This window comes from Neodiprion pinetum, chromosome 4 (assembly GCF_021155775.2).
Source record: "Neodiprion pinetum isolate iyNeoPine1 chromosome 4, iyNeoPine1.2, whole genome shotgun sequence".
Classification (NCBI taxonomy): domain Eukaryota; kingdom Metazoa; phylum Arthropoda; class Insecta; order Hymenoptera; family Diprionidae; genus Neodiprion; species Neodiprion pinetum.
In genome coordinates this window covers 28,529,209-28,546,417 of record NC_060235.2, presented here as the reverse complement: position 1 = coordinate 28,546,417, position 17,209 = coordinate 28,529,209, and the positions used below count along the sequence as shown (strand labels likewise).

Genomic DNA, 17,209 nt, shown 5'->3' with positions numbered 1-17,209 from the left:
ACGTACCGCGTCTGACGGGCGAAATAAATCTGTAAAGGTAACGCATGGCGGCGTACATCCGCTCTTTCACCGGTCTCTTAATTACTGAATGAAGAGAGGTGGTGGTGTGGTTGAAATACCCGGAAACGTGTCGGGTCAAAGGGGGATTCTTTTTACATACATATGTATATATACACACGTATATCTTTCTTCTTACTTTTATTATACTATCTTCTTTCATTTATTTTTCCTTCACCTCTATCCTCTAGTCTTTATACATCGTCGTATATTTAGGGTTATATAGGTAACCCGTTGACGCCACGATCGACAAGAAATCATGCTTAAGATGATGTGTACGGATGTATATGCATATGTACACACATACGGCATGCGCGCGTCATGACAAGCAGCTACACCTGTGCCACGCCAGAGAATTCCGTTAGCTTTTGGTTTCGGATGATAATTAACCCGCTCGATCACATCTGTACGGGTGTGTGTGTGTGTGTGTGTGTGTGTGTGTGTCCATAGTGGGTTACAGGAGGGCGATGAGATTCGTTAACGAGACCCGAAGCAGCGGAGAAGTGCGTTCGATTCGATAGCTGTTGAAATTTACTGCTCGGATAACTTGTGCACTTCCTGATTCGATATGCAGGTTAAATCTTTGCCAAATTAATAACATCCTACGGTATTGTCGCGAAATATACCACGATGATGATATACACCAGGTGTGCACGATACGTTGCTATTATAATTATGATGCACGCGCCTTTTTACTCAGGATCTTTATACGTATGCAGAGAGCATTGCACAAGACGGCTTTAACCCTTGCGCTCGTGTTACGCCGGACGCACAATTGTATTATACTGTATGCACGTTGGCGTTTCAAGCGAGTGAGTAAGTGAGAGAGAGAGAGAGAGAGAGAGAGAGAGAGATGAAGAAAGAGGGAAGTAAGAAGAGAAACGCACGAATGTGCAGGAAAAACTGACATGGGGAACAGTGATAGCGTGGCTGGCTTGCTGACTGGTGGGTCGTTCGTTCGGCCCAAAGACGCACCTGCCTCTCTGCTCGACCCGTAATAATAACAATAACAATAATTGGTCGACGGCTGGCCAGTCAGACCCCTTCTTCTCCTCTCTCGCTCTTTCTCTCTTTAACTCTCTCCCTCTCTCCCTCTCTCGTAGCCTCCCTGATCGTCTCAGTGGCTCCTGCTGCCGCTGCCGCTGCTGATACAGGTTCAGAGGCTGCGGTGCCATGCCTGGTGAAATTATAACACAACGCACAGCAACGGTTTAATAGTATACGTCTACACGGATAACCGCAAACTTACTACCTTATACCTATTCTGGATAGTCAGAGTCGGGCCATTACGGCCTCTGGTAGCATTATCTCTCTCTCTCTCTCTCTCTCCTTCTCTCGCTTTTTCTCGCAACATTATATCAGCCTAATGTGCATCCGTTACGCGTCTCAGCTTCTTTGAGACTTCAAGTCTTATTCATCGTGCGATACGATTAGAGTCGTTTTTTTTTTTTTTATCGCAAACAGCGGAAGAATTTGTTAAAAAAATTTTAACGGTATGATAGAACAAAATTCAGGGTAGTGTCGTACTGATTCCTTGTACCGCGATCTTGCACCTATTATGTCGTCAAGTGCCATATCTGTTCCGGACAAACGAGATCTGTGTAATCGCGAATTTGGGGCAAAGTAAGCGGTAATGATCAAAGACACCGTAGAGAGTGAGGATATTGAAACGGCAATTGAGTGAGCGGTGGTGTTTCGCGTCTGGTTCATCGCAGCGTTCAAGCTCCTTTATTACGAAATCGCCTCGGTTAATGTCTAGACTCTAGTGCGCCAGGGGTGGCAACCGACCAAAGTTCAACGCAGCAGGCAGAAATTTGGGGTATCTTTAAGACGCACTCTTCAGCTTCGAGTTGCGTGCTATATATAGTTATATACCGAAGCAAAAGCGGCAGCAACAGCAGCAACGGCACTTACTTACTTTCTCGCTCGCTCGCTCACGCACGTACGTGTGTGATCGAAGGCAGACGATTCGGGAATAGATATATAGCGTACGTACGTATACTGGGTGTGTTGTTGAGGAAAAGAGAAGAGAGGAGAGTTATTATATACGAGCCGGCTGTATATTATAGGCGTGCTATACTGTGCTGCACGGCGAGCTAATCGGTCCGTATACCACCACCGCTTCTTCTTCGTCTTCGTCTTCGTCTCTTTCTCGTCCTTTTCCTTCTTATTTTTCTTCTTATCGTCGAGGAGGCAGCATGGGAACTCCGTCCGAAATATTGCCCGAAGGTTTTGTGGCTATTTTCTTCTTGTTCTTCTCCTTCCTTTTCGTATTCTTCTTATTCTCGACTCTTGAGAGAAAAATAACGTTTTAGAAGGATTTAAAGACCGGCCGGTTAGCCCGGGGCGGTCAGCCGTACGGAAGCACCTTCCACTCGCTCGCAGCGGCGCATCCGGTAGACCCTCGACTGCTGCCGCTGCGTTGCACATGCGATTCGAAGCCGGGGATGCCCCGCCCGAGGGATGGGATAAACTCTGCGAGGCTGCCCTTGTTTCACCGAGATCTCCGTGTTGTTGTCGTTTCGAGGATGCAAAGCTCGAACCACGAATGTCCCTACATTTGCATACACGTGTACCTGTATCATATACCTACATTTCGCGCTAATCAATCGGCCCCTTTCTCTTTGCCAATGTTTCAGAGAAAGTTCTCATCACGAGACTAACGACCCAGAGGTGGCTGGACGTTGGTTCAAACTGGACCGTCGACGAGCATCGAAGCGCTCACTCAAAGATGGTCTACGAGTACAGAGTCACATGCGACGCTAACTACTACGGTGCCGGATGCGTCAACCTCTGCCGACCCCGCGACGACGGATTCGGTCACTTCAGCTGCAGTCCGACCGGCGAACGCGTCTGCTTGGCAGGGTGGAAGGACTCCTACTGCACGACCGGTGAGTTCTTATATCGAGCAAGTAAATCATTCGGCTTGATTCGAATCTAATTGTAAGAGTAAGAGTAAGTACAGGAATAAGGAATATCTTCGGAGAGCCTGAAGAAACGCGCGCATTATCGGCGCTGCGTCAACTTCACAGTCTCGGGTTCTCGCTCCCTTCGTCATCATCGGCCGCATAGTTACGTACAGTGTGTTACGAAGACGCGAAGTTTACAGTATATAAGAGGGGGACACTTGGCGGTGGGATATGGCGATATGGTGGGGGGCGTGCGCGCTGCGCTCGCGCTCGCGTTTAAACGGTTCGCGTGTTCATTGACTAAGTTGCGGTCACGGCGTTTCGTCCGTCGTTACGAGATTACGGACGACTTATTGCTGCGGCCGGAACGATTATCGTCGTTATGATTGCGATGAAAAAAAAAATAAATAAATAAAAATAAAAAAAATAAAAAATCCTGCGTGCACTCTCTGCGGTGAGGAACTGAGGTGAGCTATCGTGCAGGGAGAGCAGGAGGAGCGGTAGTAGGTATTCCGCTTAGGCGTATTGCTGCTCACGCTGCTGCTGCTGATGATGATGCTGACTGTGGATCTTTCCCCGGTACTTCCCACGCCCGGTGATCCTCCCACCTCTCGAGTCCCGTCCTCGTTCTTCTTTTTACACTGTCTATATAGTAGGTGCCTCTCTGCCTTACTACTGCCTTACCTTCCCCCCCCCTTCTCAGCCCTCCGAACTCTTCTCTCTGCTACCCTCTACTCGCTGCAGGCCAGCCAGCTTCTTCGCGCTCACCTGGAAGTTGGGGCCCGTTGTTGTGCAGGACAGCCTCCGTTTTTTCTCTCTCTCTCTCTCTCTCTCTCTCTTACTTTGTAGCGAGGCATTGCGATGTGTATAACATCGCGGCCCGTCTGCACACTCGGAGGACGAAGCGAACGACGGTGAAACGAGAAGGAGATGGAGATAGGATGCCATGGACCACATCCAGACGTGCCTCGATCATCCGAACGCCAAAAAACTCACGAGACTCTCTCGGCTTGTTCAATCCTGTCGCGGTTTATCTCCGGTTTTCTTTGTGTCTTTTATTGCCTGTGTGTTCGTATATACTGTATGTGTATGCACGTTATGCACGTACGTAACTTTGTCATCGTCCGGTATCTCTGTCCAACTTATTCGACGTAGGTACGCATACCTAGATACACCTACAGTTCTGATCTTTTTTCTCTTTGGATCGATCGAATGTCATTTCGGAGAGGTGGTGGAATTTTTATTCGTTTCTACAATGTATACTCACCCGTTGTATTGCGGAGAAACACGCGGTCAAGTATACACTTCCAAACATCCGATCGTAATCCTTGTCGCACGTAGTACTTCCATGTATTCGTAACGTGGAGAAATTCTTCGTCGATATTGTCCAGATTCTCTACTGCACGATACCGCAGGGGCGAAAGAAAAATAAAGAGGCGGAGGGTACGAATTGATTTCCGGAAGTCGGGACGACGTAATCGGCACCAGGAAGGAAGCGGACCGCCTCTCTCTACGTCGTCGTCGCGTTGCGGCCGTCGCCCCGGGGTTCGGGTTACCTTATGGTGTATCCTACCTACACTCTCATCCGCGCATATAATACGTATACCTAGCGAGTGCACTTTGCTGCATCGCGTCCTACGACCATCTCTTTCGCTTCATCTTCTTCCTTCCTCCCCCTTCTCGTCCCTCTGCAATTCTCGGGTGATGAAACCCGACTTTGTTGTCTTTGTTCCCCGACTCCTCGCGGACTCTCCTCGATCCCGATCAAATTACGACACATGCCGTGTGTGTATACCTCTGCGTGTATATTCCACATATATTTTATATACATGTATGTATATCACGGACGCACAGCGATATAATTTCTTATGTGAGTTAATGGACTGTGCGGAGGACGAGGATATGAAATTGTCGAGGAATATTAACCGGCGAAACATTATCGACTCACGATTTCCGTCGTTGTAACTCTGCCGAGAATCATCTCTGCGACATTTTATCGTCGCGATCATCAAGATCGTACTACAGTGCGGCGATGAACATCACAGCGTTGAGTCAGGTCAGGTCTTCGGACGCGATGAGGATTGAGCGATCAGTCGGTTGGTTGTTAGGCCCCAAGCTTATGGCGGCAGCACGCATCCAGCGCTCCGTAATCCGAGTATGTGAGTCATTATTTAAATGATGGAAAGTCGTCGGATCGGTTATACATCCGTACACATGTACATACATGTAAGTATTTCGAAGGGTTGGAAAAGGAACGAGCGTTTCAGGCTGCAGGGGTTGGCGAAAGGCCTTGTTTTCGATTTCGGTGCAAGAGAGGGATCGGACGCTGGTTAGGGGTTCGTTGCTCGCCGCCCATGCAGGGGTTGTTCCGAGTGCATCGGATCAGCGGCTACCAGCTGCAGAACTCTGTATACATCCTCGGTAAAACGCGGCCAATCGAACGAACGGCGACTCGACTCGCTGCCTGCTCTGGCTGGGACAGCTGTCGGTGCTTTAACAACAGCTGCAACGACTCGGAGGAGGAACAGAATCGTGTACCTCTACCTACAACCTTATAGCTGCGACAGATACGCTCTCCTGTACGGCTTGGTTTTGTCGGTTTCCAGGTCTCCTCCTCCAAGACCTTGGTGTGTGATTCGTGTCGAACCCCCTGTCCCCTGATTTCGTCGTTACAATGATCTTAGACAAACCAGGTATTCCAACCTCCTGTCGCAGATTTTCTTTCCGCTATTCATCGCCCTTCGTGCAAGGTTTAGGGATTTTACACCTGAGACGCTGGCGATGCAACAGTGACACTTGAGAGAGATTCGAAAAAGGTGTTTCGGGGAATTGGGGGAAATTACAATACCAATACGTCGCACAAAAGTTATGGATTTTACGCCGCAGCGCAGGGTGGCATTGTACGATATAACGATGGTTCCATTCATCGATTCAAAGTTTATTCTGAACCGTAGCTCGTGATTTCGATTTCATCAATTTTCTTCTTTTAATCGAGAATTTTTCACTAAGAATGAACAAAAATTTTTATACAAAAGAGATTGCGTCTATAGTTTATAATTATTAAACTTTCGATACATTCAGTATATAATTGATGATGAATCGCAAAATTTGTACTTTATTACCGACCGTGGAGCTGACGTGTATCTGTCCGCGATTTAGAGGATTTATCGTTACAGCGTAAGTTTGAAATTCGGCAAGCGTCGGATAAACTTTTACATATGCGATTCGCGAAGCGTCGGCTACGATCTTTTGTTTCGTTATTTGCCTAAAACGACGCGAAACTGGGAATGTTTCGAATACCCGCGGTCTACCGACAACGTTAATTTATGTGATTTCGCTTCTCCATATACCTCGACATGCCCGACAAGGAGCGCGGCCCGTCCGGTAAGCCCCGAGACTGAGGGGAGAGAAGAGAAGAGAAGAGAAGAGAAGAGAAGAGAAGAGAAGAGAAGAGAAGAGAAGAGAGAACAACCGCGATCCTCGACGAAGGTATTCGCGTTAGCAGCAAGGAATTTTTGCGATTTCGTCGGTCTTTTCGGTCTCATCGTCGTCGTCGTCGTCGTCGTCGTTGTTCGTGGTGCCGCTATGGACTATAAATAAAATAGTCGAGCGGTCCCGTGTACTTAGCTCCCAAGGTCGTCGTGAGGATCTCGTCTTTCCCTTGTAACCGACCGCGATTATCCCCGGCGCGCATTGAAGTTGCCGCGACTCGCAATCAGTCTCGCTATCGAACAGCATTATTCCGTAGGTATCTTCTTCCCCGCAGTGCTATAATAAATTCCTAAATACGTCTTCGAATAAAAAATTGTGGAGAAGCCAAAAACAAAAAAATTTTTTTTTCTTCCATCACAAATATCCGCCAAATCAGGTATCCCGACTATATTTGGTCATTTTTAATGATGTACTGTAGTTTAATTCGACAAGCCGAGGTGATGATGAGTGCTTCGGACACAACGCGTTCAGATACCTCGGTGTTTTACATTCCGGTAATTATTTTCAACATCTTTCATATATTCGTGTATTTTTGTATACAATTTGCACGAAACTGAATTTGTACGAAGATGTGGCAGAGTGCCAACGGAATGTCTTGAAGTATATTTGCGGCTAAATAATGAGCGGGGGTGATTCTGGCGTGACATCATTTTCAATTCAAACGGCCCAGGTTCACTCGCGTTTGCACACACCTCCTGTTTGTACAATTCGTTTCCTTGTACAGGCTCAAGCGGTTGAGACAGTCGGATACCGATCGAGAGACAAATACGGAGAAATGACACTGAAAGCTATAAAAATAATAATAATAACGATGATGATGAGGATCGCGATGATAATGTATGTGAATAGCGTGAGAGCGAGACGCTGCACGGCGAAGAGAATAGAAGAAAGAGGAGGATGGGGCTGGGGAACGAAGTGGCGTGAAAATTGAAGCAGTGCTTTCGTCAGCCTCGAAATGTCACGTAGCGCTTGAATTAACCTTTGCATCTCTTTCTTTCTGTGTTACAGCTCACTGTCTGCCGGGATGCGACGAGCAGCACGGTCACTGCAGTCAGCCAAACGAATGCATGTGAGTATTATACAATATGCATACATGCACGAGTAACTACGTACTCCGATTGACCAGTCCTGTGACATACCGATGTAGCTGTGGCGCCTTTCCCGTATACACGCTTAACGCATTGAACCTGCCTACATGAATACCTGTATGTACACCACGGACACGAATATCGTATGCGCAAAAGTTAATGAAATTTTGTCCGAAATCTAAAGTAAAAGAAACACGCCGAGATTCAGTTTGTACCGTTCGTATACCGAGATTTTTCTCATCTTCTCGCGTCACGTGTACGTACCTACTTATACCGACCGTAGCTGTATAAATACGTCTTGGATGTACAGCATATAGCTAACGTATCGAGCAGAGCGGAGCGAACTGCAAGTAGTTATAAGCACAAGCAAGCCGCAACCACCCAGTATTATAAGTAGTAAGTACATCCAGCTCGGTGAAGATAGACACCCCTTTAATTCCACCTATTACTGCATAGCGGCAGAGAGAGGATGACGAGACGGTCTCAGCTCGGAACCGTTCGCCTCGAGAGTATTACACGTATGTACGTATATACGTGTGCATAACGTATATATAACGTATAATATTTCACGGGTTAGCCTACAAGCGGTACAAAGTATTGTACCCATAGTACGCGAATGCACGTAACGTACGTATACGATACCTATAACGTGTGCAGAGGGCGTCGCGAGGGGGAGAAAGAGAGGGAGTCAAATGGAGGTGGGGGGTATAAAGAGACGGAGATAAAGAGAAAGAGAAAGAGTAAGAGAAAGAGAAAGGGTACGTACGTAGCGTCGCGCAACGCGCGCCGACCGGGAGACATAAATCTCAGCGGCGAGAGAGGTTCGGGCCAAGTTTGGAGTTAACTCAATCATCTAATTACCCGAGCCAGGGTTAATTGTCCCGTTAGCTCTCCGCAGGGCTTGTGCTTGCTTGACGCTTTGATGTCTGTCTGTCCGATTTCTACGGCTATTCAGACACCGAGACGCGCGGTTCTGTATACTTATTTTAATTGTTTCACTAAAACCCTGATTCCTATAGTCATCTTGAACCTCACCCTTGATCGTTCTAATCGCCGATCCTTCATGCCGAACATATTTCATTTCCGTGTCCTTGTTTTTTGTTTCCTTGCTCACGAGGTACTTTATTAAAGTCGGTTTATCTTTGCCTCGAGTTGTTTCTTCTTTCTTTCTTTATTTTTTTTTTTTTTTTAATTTAATTTATTTATTTATTTTGTCCCTTTCTTTATCGATTCTGTGTCGGTACGGATTTTGGAATTTGCGATTATTCCCCACCGCGTGGGACACTCATGACCATCCAGAACGATGGATTACGTAGACGCGGCGGAAGAGGAAAACCTCGGTCCGAATGTACGGACGAACGACGGACGTGGTTGTCGCGACGAATTACAAAACGATAAAGTTCTATAAACGACCGGTTATGTAGGTATGTACGCAGGTATTTATCCTGCACAGGTATACAGGTATAGGTAGTGACGGTGATGGTATGCGGGATGGTGTCTATGCACGTACAAACGTCATATATATACATATATACACACGTATATGCCGCGTACAGAGGCACCTGCAGCACCGTGGGATTTCGGAGAGTTGTGGGATCGGCCCTATTTGAATTACCTCCGTGTGTTTACTGTATCGTGGTGCAGCGTCGTGTGTTATCCACCTAGATGCGTACACCTATACCTACAACCAACTACGCGACTGTGTGTTCTATGGATGGGGTAAAACAGCTAATTGAAATTTTTCAAGTCTATCGGGGGGACCGGAATGAGAACTGAATACCGATGCGCGACCCGACCGCGACTATCCCCCCCCCCCCCCATTGGCGTAGACCCGTCCGATCTCTCTCTCTCTCTCTCTCTCTCTCTCTCTCTCTCTCTCTCTCTCTCTCTCTCTCTCTCTCTCTCTCTCTCTCTCTCTCTCTCATGTTATGCTCACTCCGCGTGGATAAACGGCCCCCCTCCATTTACATATTTCTGACAAATAATATCTCTTTTTAACCACCCCGCGTTCAAACACGGCTAGGCATGTTCTCCGTGTTTTAGTATACTACACGCACACATACGCAAAGTCACACGTGCCTATTTGTACTCAAGTTCAATGTTGTATCAGCAGTTGAAAACGATTGGTTCGTTTAATTGATATTTATTGACAGACATGAAAAATTTGTATTTACGTATATGTCAAATAACTAATAATCCATTAGAGGTATTTTGAATATATGGTAATGTGTACTCGAGGCTTGATGATACCTATACAGTGGTGAGAAACACGCAGAAGAGGATCTCGAAAGCGCGAATTGTAATTGCGTTTGATTAACCATAAGCGAGATAGTGGAGTGAAAAAAATCTCATCGTCTTAGTTTCATTTGCTTTGCTTCATCTTTCGCGTGGCGGACCGAGTATCTCATTGTCCAAAGCATATAAATTTTCCAACTGAATAAGAATGGGTCGAAAATTATCATTACATACGACTGTAAGTGAACACGTGTTTACAATCTTGATATAACATGCATTCGTCCTTTCTGATTTTGGTAGATACCAACGCTTACGAATGTTCATAAAAAATTATCCAAAATATTGTTGCTCTCTCCTCGTCGATTCCACAACGCTGTTCAATTGCGATGAAAAAATTTTGAAAACGCTTATCATTAGTCTACACCGTGTAACACCTGCAGTGCAAGGAGTCCCAGTTCTCCAACCTGATATCCTATCTACCACATACTAACATGTATAACACGCGATGATCCAAGGATCTTCTTCTCGCGGTCTTGATCCTCATCCTCATCTCCGTCTTCTCCGTAGAGTCATACGGTGTTATACTCTGTACACGGTGCACGATGACGACGGTGTGTTTCAGCCGGCACCGGGGCGGTCGAACGAACATCACCGCCGACCGGCGGATGGTATTAGTGGGCTCGGCGAGCCACACAGAGGAGCATAACCTTTCCTTGACCCGCATACTGAACGGCTGCGCCAGGCTCGTACCGTGGGAACACCACTCCATGACCCCCTCTCCTCCTCCTCCTCCTCCTCCTCCTCCACCTCCTCCTCCTTCTCCTTCCCTCCCTCCTCCGGCCGCTATCCAACCATCGCCTCTACGGGTAGTAGAGTCCTCTTCTCTGTGTCTCTCTCCTCTTCCTCTCAGTCTCCCTTTCTCTCTCTCTTTGCTCCGTGCTCCACGGCACGGCGTGTATAGGTATGGTTGTACGGATCTACATGTGCAATACAACGGCCATCACACCATACATGCACAGTTTTCATCGCCATGAACGCTGTTACTACTCCGCCACAAGGAGAGTTTCTCTCCTGGACAATATAATGGCCGACCACTATCCTTCTACTCCTCTTTCCCCTCCCCTCCCCTGCCCTCCTCTCCTCTCCTCACCTTCTCTCTCGCGCTCTTTTTCCCCGCCCCACCCCACCTCACCTCAATTCCCTTCCGCCTTCATCTCCGCTGAGCTACAGCCTTTATCCACCTTTGCACGATGGTGTGCGAAGCTGGCAATAATACCCTCTCTTTCGCTCTCGATCTATCCTGCGATCCGTGTCTATATTCGTCTCTTCTTTAGGTTAGAATAGGTTTTTTATCGCTGTAATGGACCGCGATCGGTTCACCTATAAGACGAAAGTCGACCAGCGAACGCGATACACTTTTCAGGGATACGATTACTGCTCTTTCGATAATGGCACACCACTGCAGAATGTTATAGTAAATTCTACGATCCGCTTATCGGGCGTATCGACCGAATTCTAATTCGTCGGTGCACCGAAGGGTTGACCGTGTCGTCCGTCGATGGTCGATGCCCGATGGTGCAACGTAGCCTCTTGAAACCTGGACTGATCGGTATTCTCGTTGCCTCGGAGAGGAACCCACGGCGATTAATTAACTAATGAGAGAATTCTTCTTCTTGTCTCGTTGCAGATGTCACAGCGGGTGGAAAGGGGCGCTTTGCGATCAGTGCGAGCGTTACCCGGGCTGTCTCCACGGCACGTGCCAAAAGCCCTGGGAGTGTCTGTGCGACGAGGGATGGGGCGGGCTATTCTGCAACCAGGATTTGAACTACTGTACGAATCACAAGCCCTGCACGAACGGCGGCACCTGCTTCAACACCGGTCAGGGCAGCTACACCTGCTCCTGCGCGCCAGGGTTTAAGGGCACGGACTGCGAGACCTCGCTGCAGGACTGCAGCTCGAATCCGTGTCGGAACGGCGGATCGTGCACGGAGAACGCGACCCTCGGGACCGGGAAGACGGGATATCGATGCACCTGTCAGCCGGGATGGCGAGGAAGACACTGCGAGTCCGAGACGACGGCGTGCAGGGATTCACCCTGTCTCCACGGCGCGACCTGCGAGGATCATTCTCTCAGGGGGTACGTCTGCCACTGTCCGCCCGGATACTCGGGAACCGATTGCGAGACACAGATCAACGACTGCTCGCCGAATCCGTGCACGAACGGGGGGACGTGCGTTAATCAGTTGAACGGGTACCGGTGCAAATGCGCCGCAGGCTTCGACGGCGAGAAGTGCGAGAAGAACGTCGACGACTGTCTGGGGAATCCCTGCCTGAACGGGGCGACCTGCATAGACCTCGTGAACGAGTTCCGGTGCCAGTGCGTTCCCGGTTTCGTTGGCAAGATGTGCGAGAAGAAGGTCGATTACTGCGTGACCAAGCCGTGCGCCAATGGGGGCAAGTGCGTTCCCGGGACGAACGACTACGTCTGCTATTGCAAGCCGGGTTTCTCCGGGAAGGACTGCAGCGTCGACGTCGACGAGTGCAAGAGCGCACCGTGTCAGAATTCCGGGACGTGTCAGAACAGGGTCAACGGATTCCTCTGCTTGTGCGCCGACCGATGGCGGGGCGAGACCTGCGCCGAGGAAGTCGGGGCGCCTCCGGCCGCCGTACCATCGGGGCCGAGCTACTGGACCGGAAACATATCGAAACCGGTGACTTCCGCCGAGGCGAGGGACGCCGGACTGACGACCGAGCACGTCGTCGTGATAGCCACCCTGTCGACGGCGGTGCCGGCCTTCGTCCTCGTCGCGGCCGTCGCCGTGATGTGCATGAAGAGGCGGCAGAAGCGGGAACAGGCGAAAGCCGACGAGGAGGCCAGACTCCAGAACGAGAGGAACGCCGTTCACAGCAGCATGAGCAAGAGGAGCGGCGGTAGCTGTTCGCTGGGAGGCGGCGATCCCCACATGATAAAAAACACCTGGGGGGCCGCGAACAAGAGTGTTAACAACGTGACGAGGGACGACCTCGACTCGTCCTTTCAGACCGACAACTGCACCATTGACTCGTCCTGCTCCGGCGGCGGCTACAAACCGGAACCCGTAATGCAGGACGTCAGGACGAACGCGAGGACGACGAAACAGTTGAATATCGACGCGGCGGCCGCGGCTCACAGGGCGTCCCACCTTTTCAAGGAAAAGGACTGCATACTGGAGGCCAAGAGGACATCGATGTTCGCCGATCAGCAGCAGTCGTGCTGCGAACGGGCCGATCCACCCCTGCTGAAGAGGCCACCGGCCACGATCGCGGACTCGACGTGCGTAGATCCCGCCGCTGGCGCCGGGGGCGTTTACGTTATCGACGATCATTACAGGCACGACGCCTCGCTCGCCGCGACGCTCGCGACGGAAGTGTAGCCTGTCCGTTCGTTTAATACTGTGCTTGTGTGGTAATAAGTAGTAGGTGCGCGCGGGAGGGGAGAACGAAAGGAAAAAACGAAAAACAAAAAACAAAAAAAAAAAATTGGAAAAACTTCTTCTCCCCTCCGGCTCCGTATTATAAAAATTGATTAACGAAAAACACGCGGAACTGATTGAATTTTTTGAACTTGGAACGAAGGAAAAAATTATTGATGGATCAGAACACAGTTTTCGATATTATAGGTTTTTATATATAAGTTATATATATATATATATATATATATATATATGAATGTATATATATATAATTGATAACATGACCAGATATTTTTTTTTCCCCGGTTCTATACTAAATGTATAATGTATATGTATTCGTTTGTTTGTTTTTACGATTATTTTTCTACGTATCTTTTATTTTCTTTCCTCTTTCGTAATTTTTTGTAATTATTATTATTATTATTGCTATTGCTATTATCATTATTATTATTGCTATTATTATTATTAAATCTCTCTTTCGTCTCTTCCTATTATAATTATTTCTCTACTTGACCACGAATTGCGGCGAATGGCTTCGGTGTGTCTGCGACGACGGCGTCGATCGTCTCCGATTCGGCTGTGTGTGTCTCTGTACGTGTAAGTCCTTACGTATGTGTGCGTGTGATTGTATTATTATTGCGCGTGAATGCGCCGAATATTTTCAACAACAATATTTATAAATATATTATATTATTAAAAAAAAATATATATATGTAAATGTATACATGCATATGTATACTTGTATATGTATGTATTGTGTTAATATATACGTATATATATGCGTGTACGTGTAATAACGCGCGCGAACGGCGCGCCTACATGTATATTTATATACATATCTATGTATATATATTTATTTATATATATATACATGTGTGTATGTATACGTATACACACTGAAGAGCCGAAGCACGACGAAATCCATGAGTGCACCACAAGGAAACCTATTGTATATGTAACACATAGGTATATTATATATACATGCATACACATCACTTGAGCGCAGTGTTTGCAACAACTGCCGACTTCCGGTATTGATTCTTCTGCCGCGATAATTGTGCACGTTTTTTTTTTTTTTTTTTCCCCGCACCATCATTATTACATAATTCTTTTTCTCTCTTCAAATTTAATTCCTCTGGTGCACCGCGGCTCGATCTCTAGGCATATTAATATTATCATGCTTGAAGCACCCTGTACAGAACTAATTTATTATTATTGTTATTTACTATTATTATTATTATCATCATCATTGCTATTGATAATAATATTATTGTATTAAATAAGCGTATTATTATCACTATTATTATTATTATTACTATTATTACAACTATCATCCTCCTATTGATATTCAATCGTATATGGTGTCACACCACAAAAACAACATGCATTGTTACTATACATATTTCTTTACATTCTTGGACGTTACGCGCCTGCTAATAATGTCGCTGTGTTACTACCGTAGCATTGCTTTTCATCTACATACATGATACATACCTATATACATTATACTGATATACCTACCACGCGCGAAAGATAACAGTAGACGTAACGACGAGTGATATACGAAGAGAAATGAAACAGATTCTTTTTCGTTCTTCTTGCTCTTCTACTTCCAGAAATGATTTTTTTTTTTTTTTTATTTGTTTGTTTGTTTCTGTTTTTGTTACACAACATCCGCGAAACGCTTCGTTTTGTCTTTATACACTGTTTGTTTTCTCTACGTATTATTTAATCATCGATCCATCCACATTTCAAAAGCACATCGATTCGAAACAGACTTTGTGGAAAAAAAAAAAACTATGCCTGCCTCTGCAATATATATCTACATGCATGCATATGTATGTATAGACGATTATACACGTTATTGCAACCGCGATTTACAGCTGAGAGTTATATAGATGAATAGAAACATAGTTTACAGTATATAAATATACAGAGATGTATGCCAGTAAACGAAAAGACTTTGCGATCGGTGTAAAATTCTCGTGACCATTTTTTTCACCCTAGTTTTCACGCGTTCTTCGTCTTATCATGATTTACAATGTATATATATATGTATATATACATGGAGATCCTGGAGAAACCAATTCTACCAGGATCGCGATTGCCGTCGGGCAATGTATGCATGCGCAACGGCGGAAAAATTCCGTACCTTTTCCATAAAGTTGAAGGGGAGGAGAGGGACAAAATGGCTTATGCACAAGAATTTGTCACAACGACGGGAAGCGAGAGACAACCCCTCGTGAGTTTTGAGATTGTGCAGATTCCAAAAATTCCAGCTAACCGAAAGGGTGGCCCACACAATCCCAGGCCCTGCGTGTGTCACCTTTTCGTTTTCTCGTTTCTGTTTTCTTTTCTTTTTTTTTTTTCTCTACCCTTTTTCCTCCTTTTATCGCTCTCTTTCCCTCAAACCTTTCAACCCTCTCTGCGGTATAACCTTTTGACTTGTGTCGTCGTGGGTTTCTCCCGGAAATGCTCGTAAAACTAGGCTGCCAAACTCCCCCTTGCCAGACACACGCAAACACGTACAAACGTATATATACGTATGTATGTGTGTGTGTGCGAGAATGTAGCTGCGGGAACTCGTCGACGCGTGTATAGAGAGGAGAGATGACGATAGCTTCCGTTACGGAAACGGATGCTCGCGCTTGGCTGTGATGTGCGGGCGAAAAAGATGGTCGCGTCATCGTCGTCGTCGCAAAGTTCTTTATCGGCGTGTGTATACACACGTACACGTGTAGAAATCGTTCACGCGTGGCCCACGAAACCCGCCACTTTTCTTGCTCGAATAATCCTCGCCAAAACGGTTAAAGTAAGCTGCTGCATAGAAATTAATGGTAGCCTCGAACTTATACTGTAATACAATAACGCTCTTTAAATAGGTATAAACGATAGATGATAATATGTGTACTATAAACTTGTTACGAAATATGTACAATACCGTACACATTCATTTCGTTCGCGATTACTTACTACGAATCATATCGTGTCGTATATGCCTTTGTAATACGTATAAGATACGATATGCATGCCGCGGAACTTCGTCAACGTGAACGAAACGTGTGATCTCCGCCCCGTCTCTCTCTATTTCTCTCCCTTTGTCAAAGAGGGAGAAGAAAAACATCAATCCCACACTAGTAAAGTTTTGTAAAGATTTGTAAAATGTTACGTTTCTTTCTTTTTATTTTATTTGAATTTTTTTTTTTTTTTTTTTTTTTCTTTTCAATTCTTATACATAATATATACATATATACATATAAATGTCTCTTTAGCTCTTGAACAATTAGCTCTTCAGTCGTAAGAACATGTAGTTAGTTTACGACCCGACGAATCGATCTTTTCTAGTTAATTTTTATATATGTATATATATGATTTTGTCAATCCAAACAGCGTTCGAGTCTCTGTGCGATCATGAAAAAGGGGAATATAAAAATTGGAAATTATTCGTTTTCTACCATCAACCCGTGCCAGCTGGATCCGTTGCATGAATATATATACAATATTTTCTGCTTGCATACGTAATCGGCGGGGAGGGGGGGGAGGGGGGGGGGGTTAATTAAGAGGGTGTTTATAGATACGGGCGGGATCAACGGGCACGGTGATGCGTGACTTTGTAATAATATTAATAATAATAATAATAATGTCATGTAATACGCCTCGTTGAATCAGACATCCGATACAGGTTCCGATTTGTTTGTTTGTTTCTGTTCTATTTTTTTTTTTTTTATTTACTGTGAAAATTATAGTTATTAATCAATTATTTATTTGTAAAACGCTGATGAAGTTGAAGATTTGATGATTATGATAATTAATATTATTACATTATTACTACTATTATTGTAACAACTATTACTATTATTACTAGCATTATCATTATCATACGAAGACGAAGAACAAAGATTCGCTAATGTTCCTGTTAAATAATATTAATGAAAGAAGAAGAAGAAAAATGAATAAGTAAAGTAAAATAAAACTC

At 45.9% G+C, this 17,209-nt stretch overlaps 1 protein-coding gene across 3 annotated transcripts in view; it reads left to right on the top strand.

The window, feature by feature from the left end:
• Delta (neurogenic locus protein delta) overlaps nucleotides 1-16,753 on the top strand; it is an 85,442-nt gene extending 68,689 nt beyond the window's left edge. For all 3 annotated transcript variants that reach the window (XM_046620848.2, XM_046620846.2, XM_046620847.2), the window contains exons 4-6: nucleotides 2,697-2,948; nucleotides 7,467-7,527; nucleotides 11,469-16,753. In XM_046620848.2, coding sequence (XP_046476804.1) covers nucleotides 2,789-2,948; nucleotides 7,467-7,527; nucleotides 11,469-13,194 — 1,947 coding nt within the window. In that variant the 5' untranslated portion in view covers nucleotides 2,697-2,788 and the 3' untranslated portion in view covers nucleotides 13,195-16,753. The remainder of the gene's footprint in view (nucleotides 1-2,696; nucleotides 2,949-7,466; nucleotides 7,528-11,468) is intronic.
• Nucleotides 16,754-17,209: the final 456 nt, after the last annotated feature.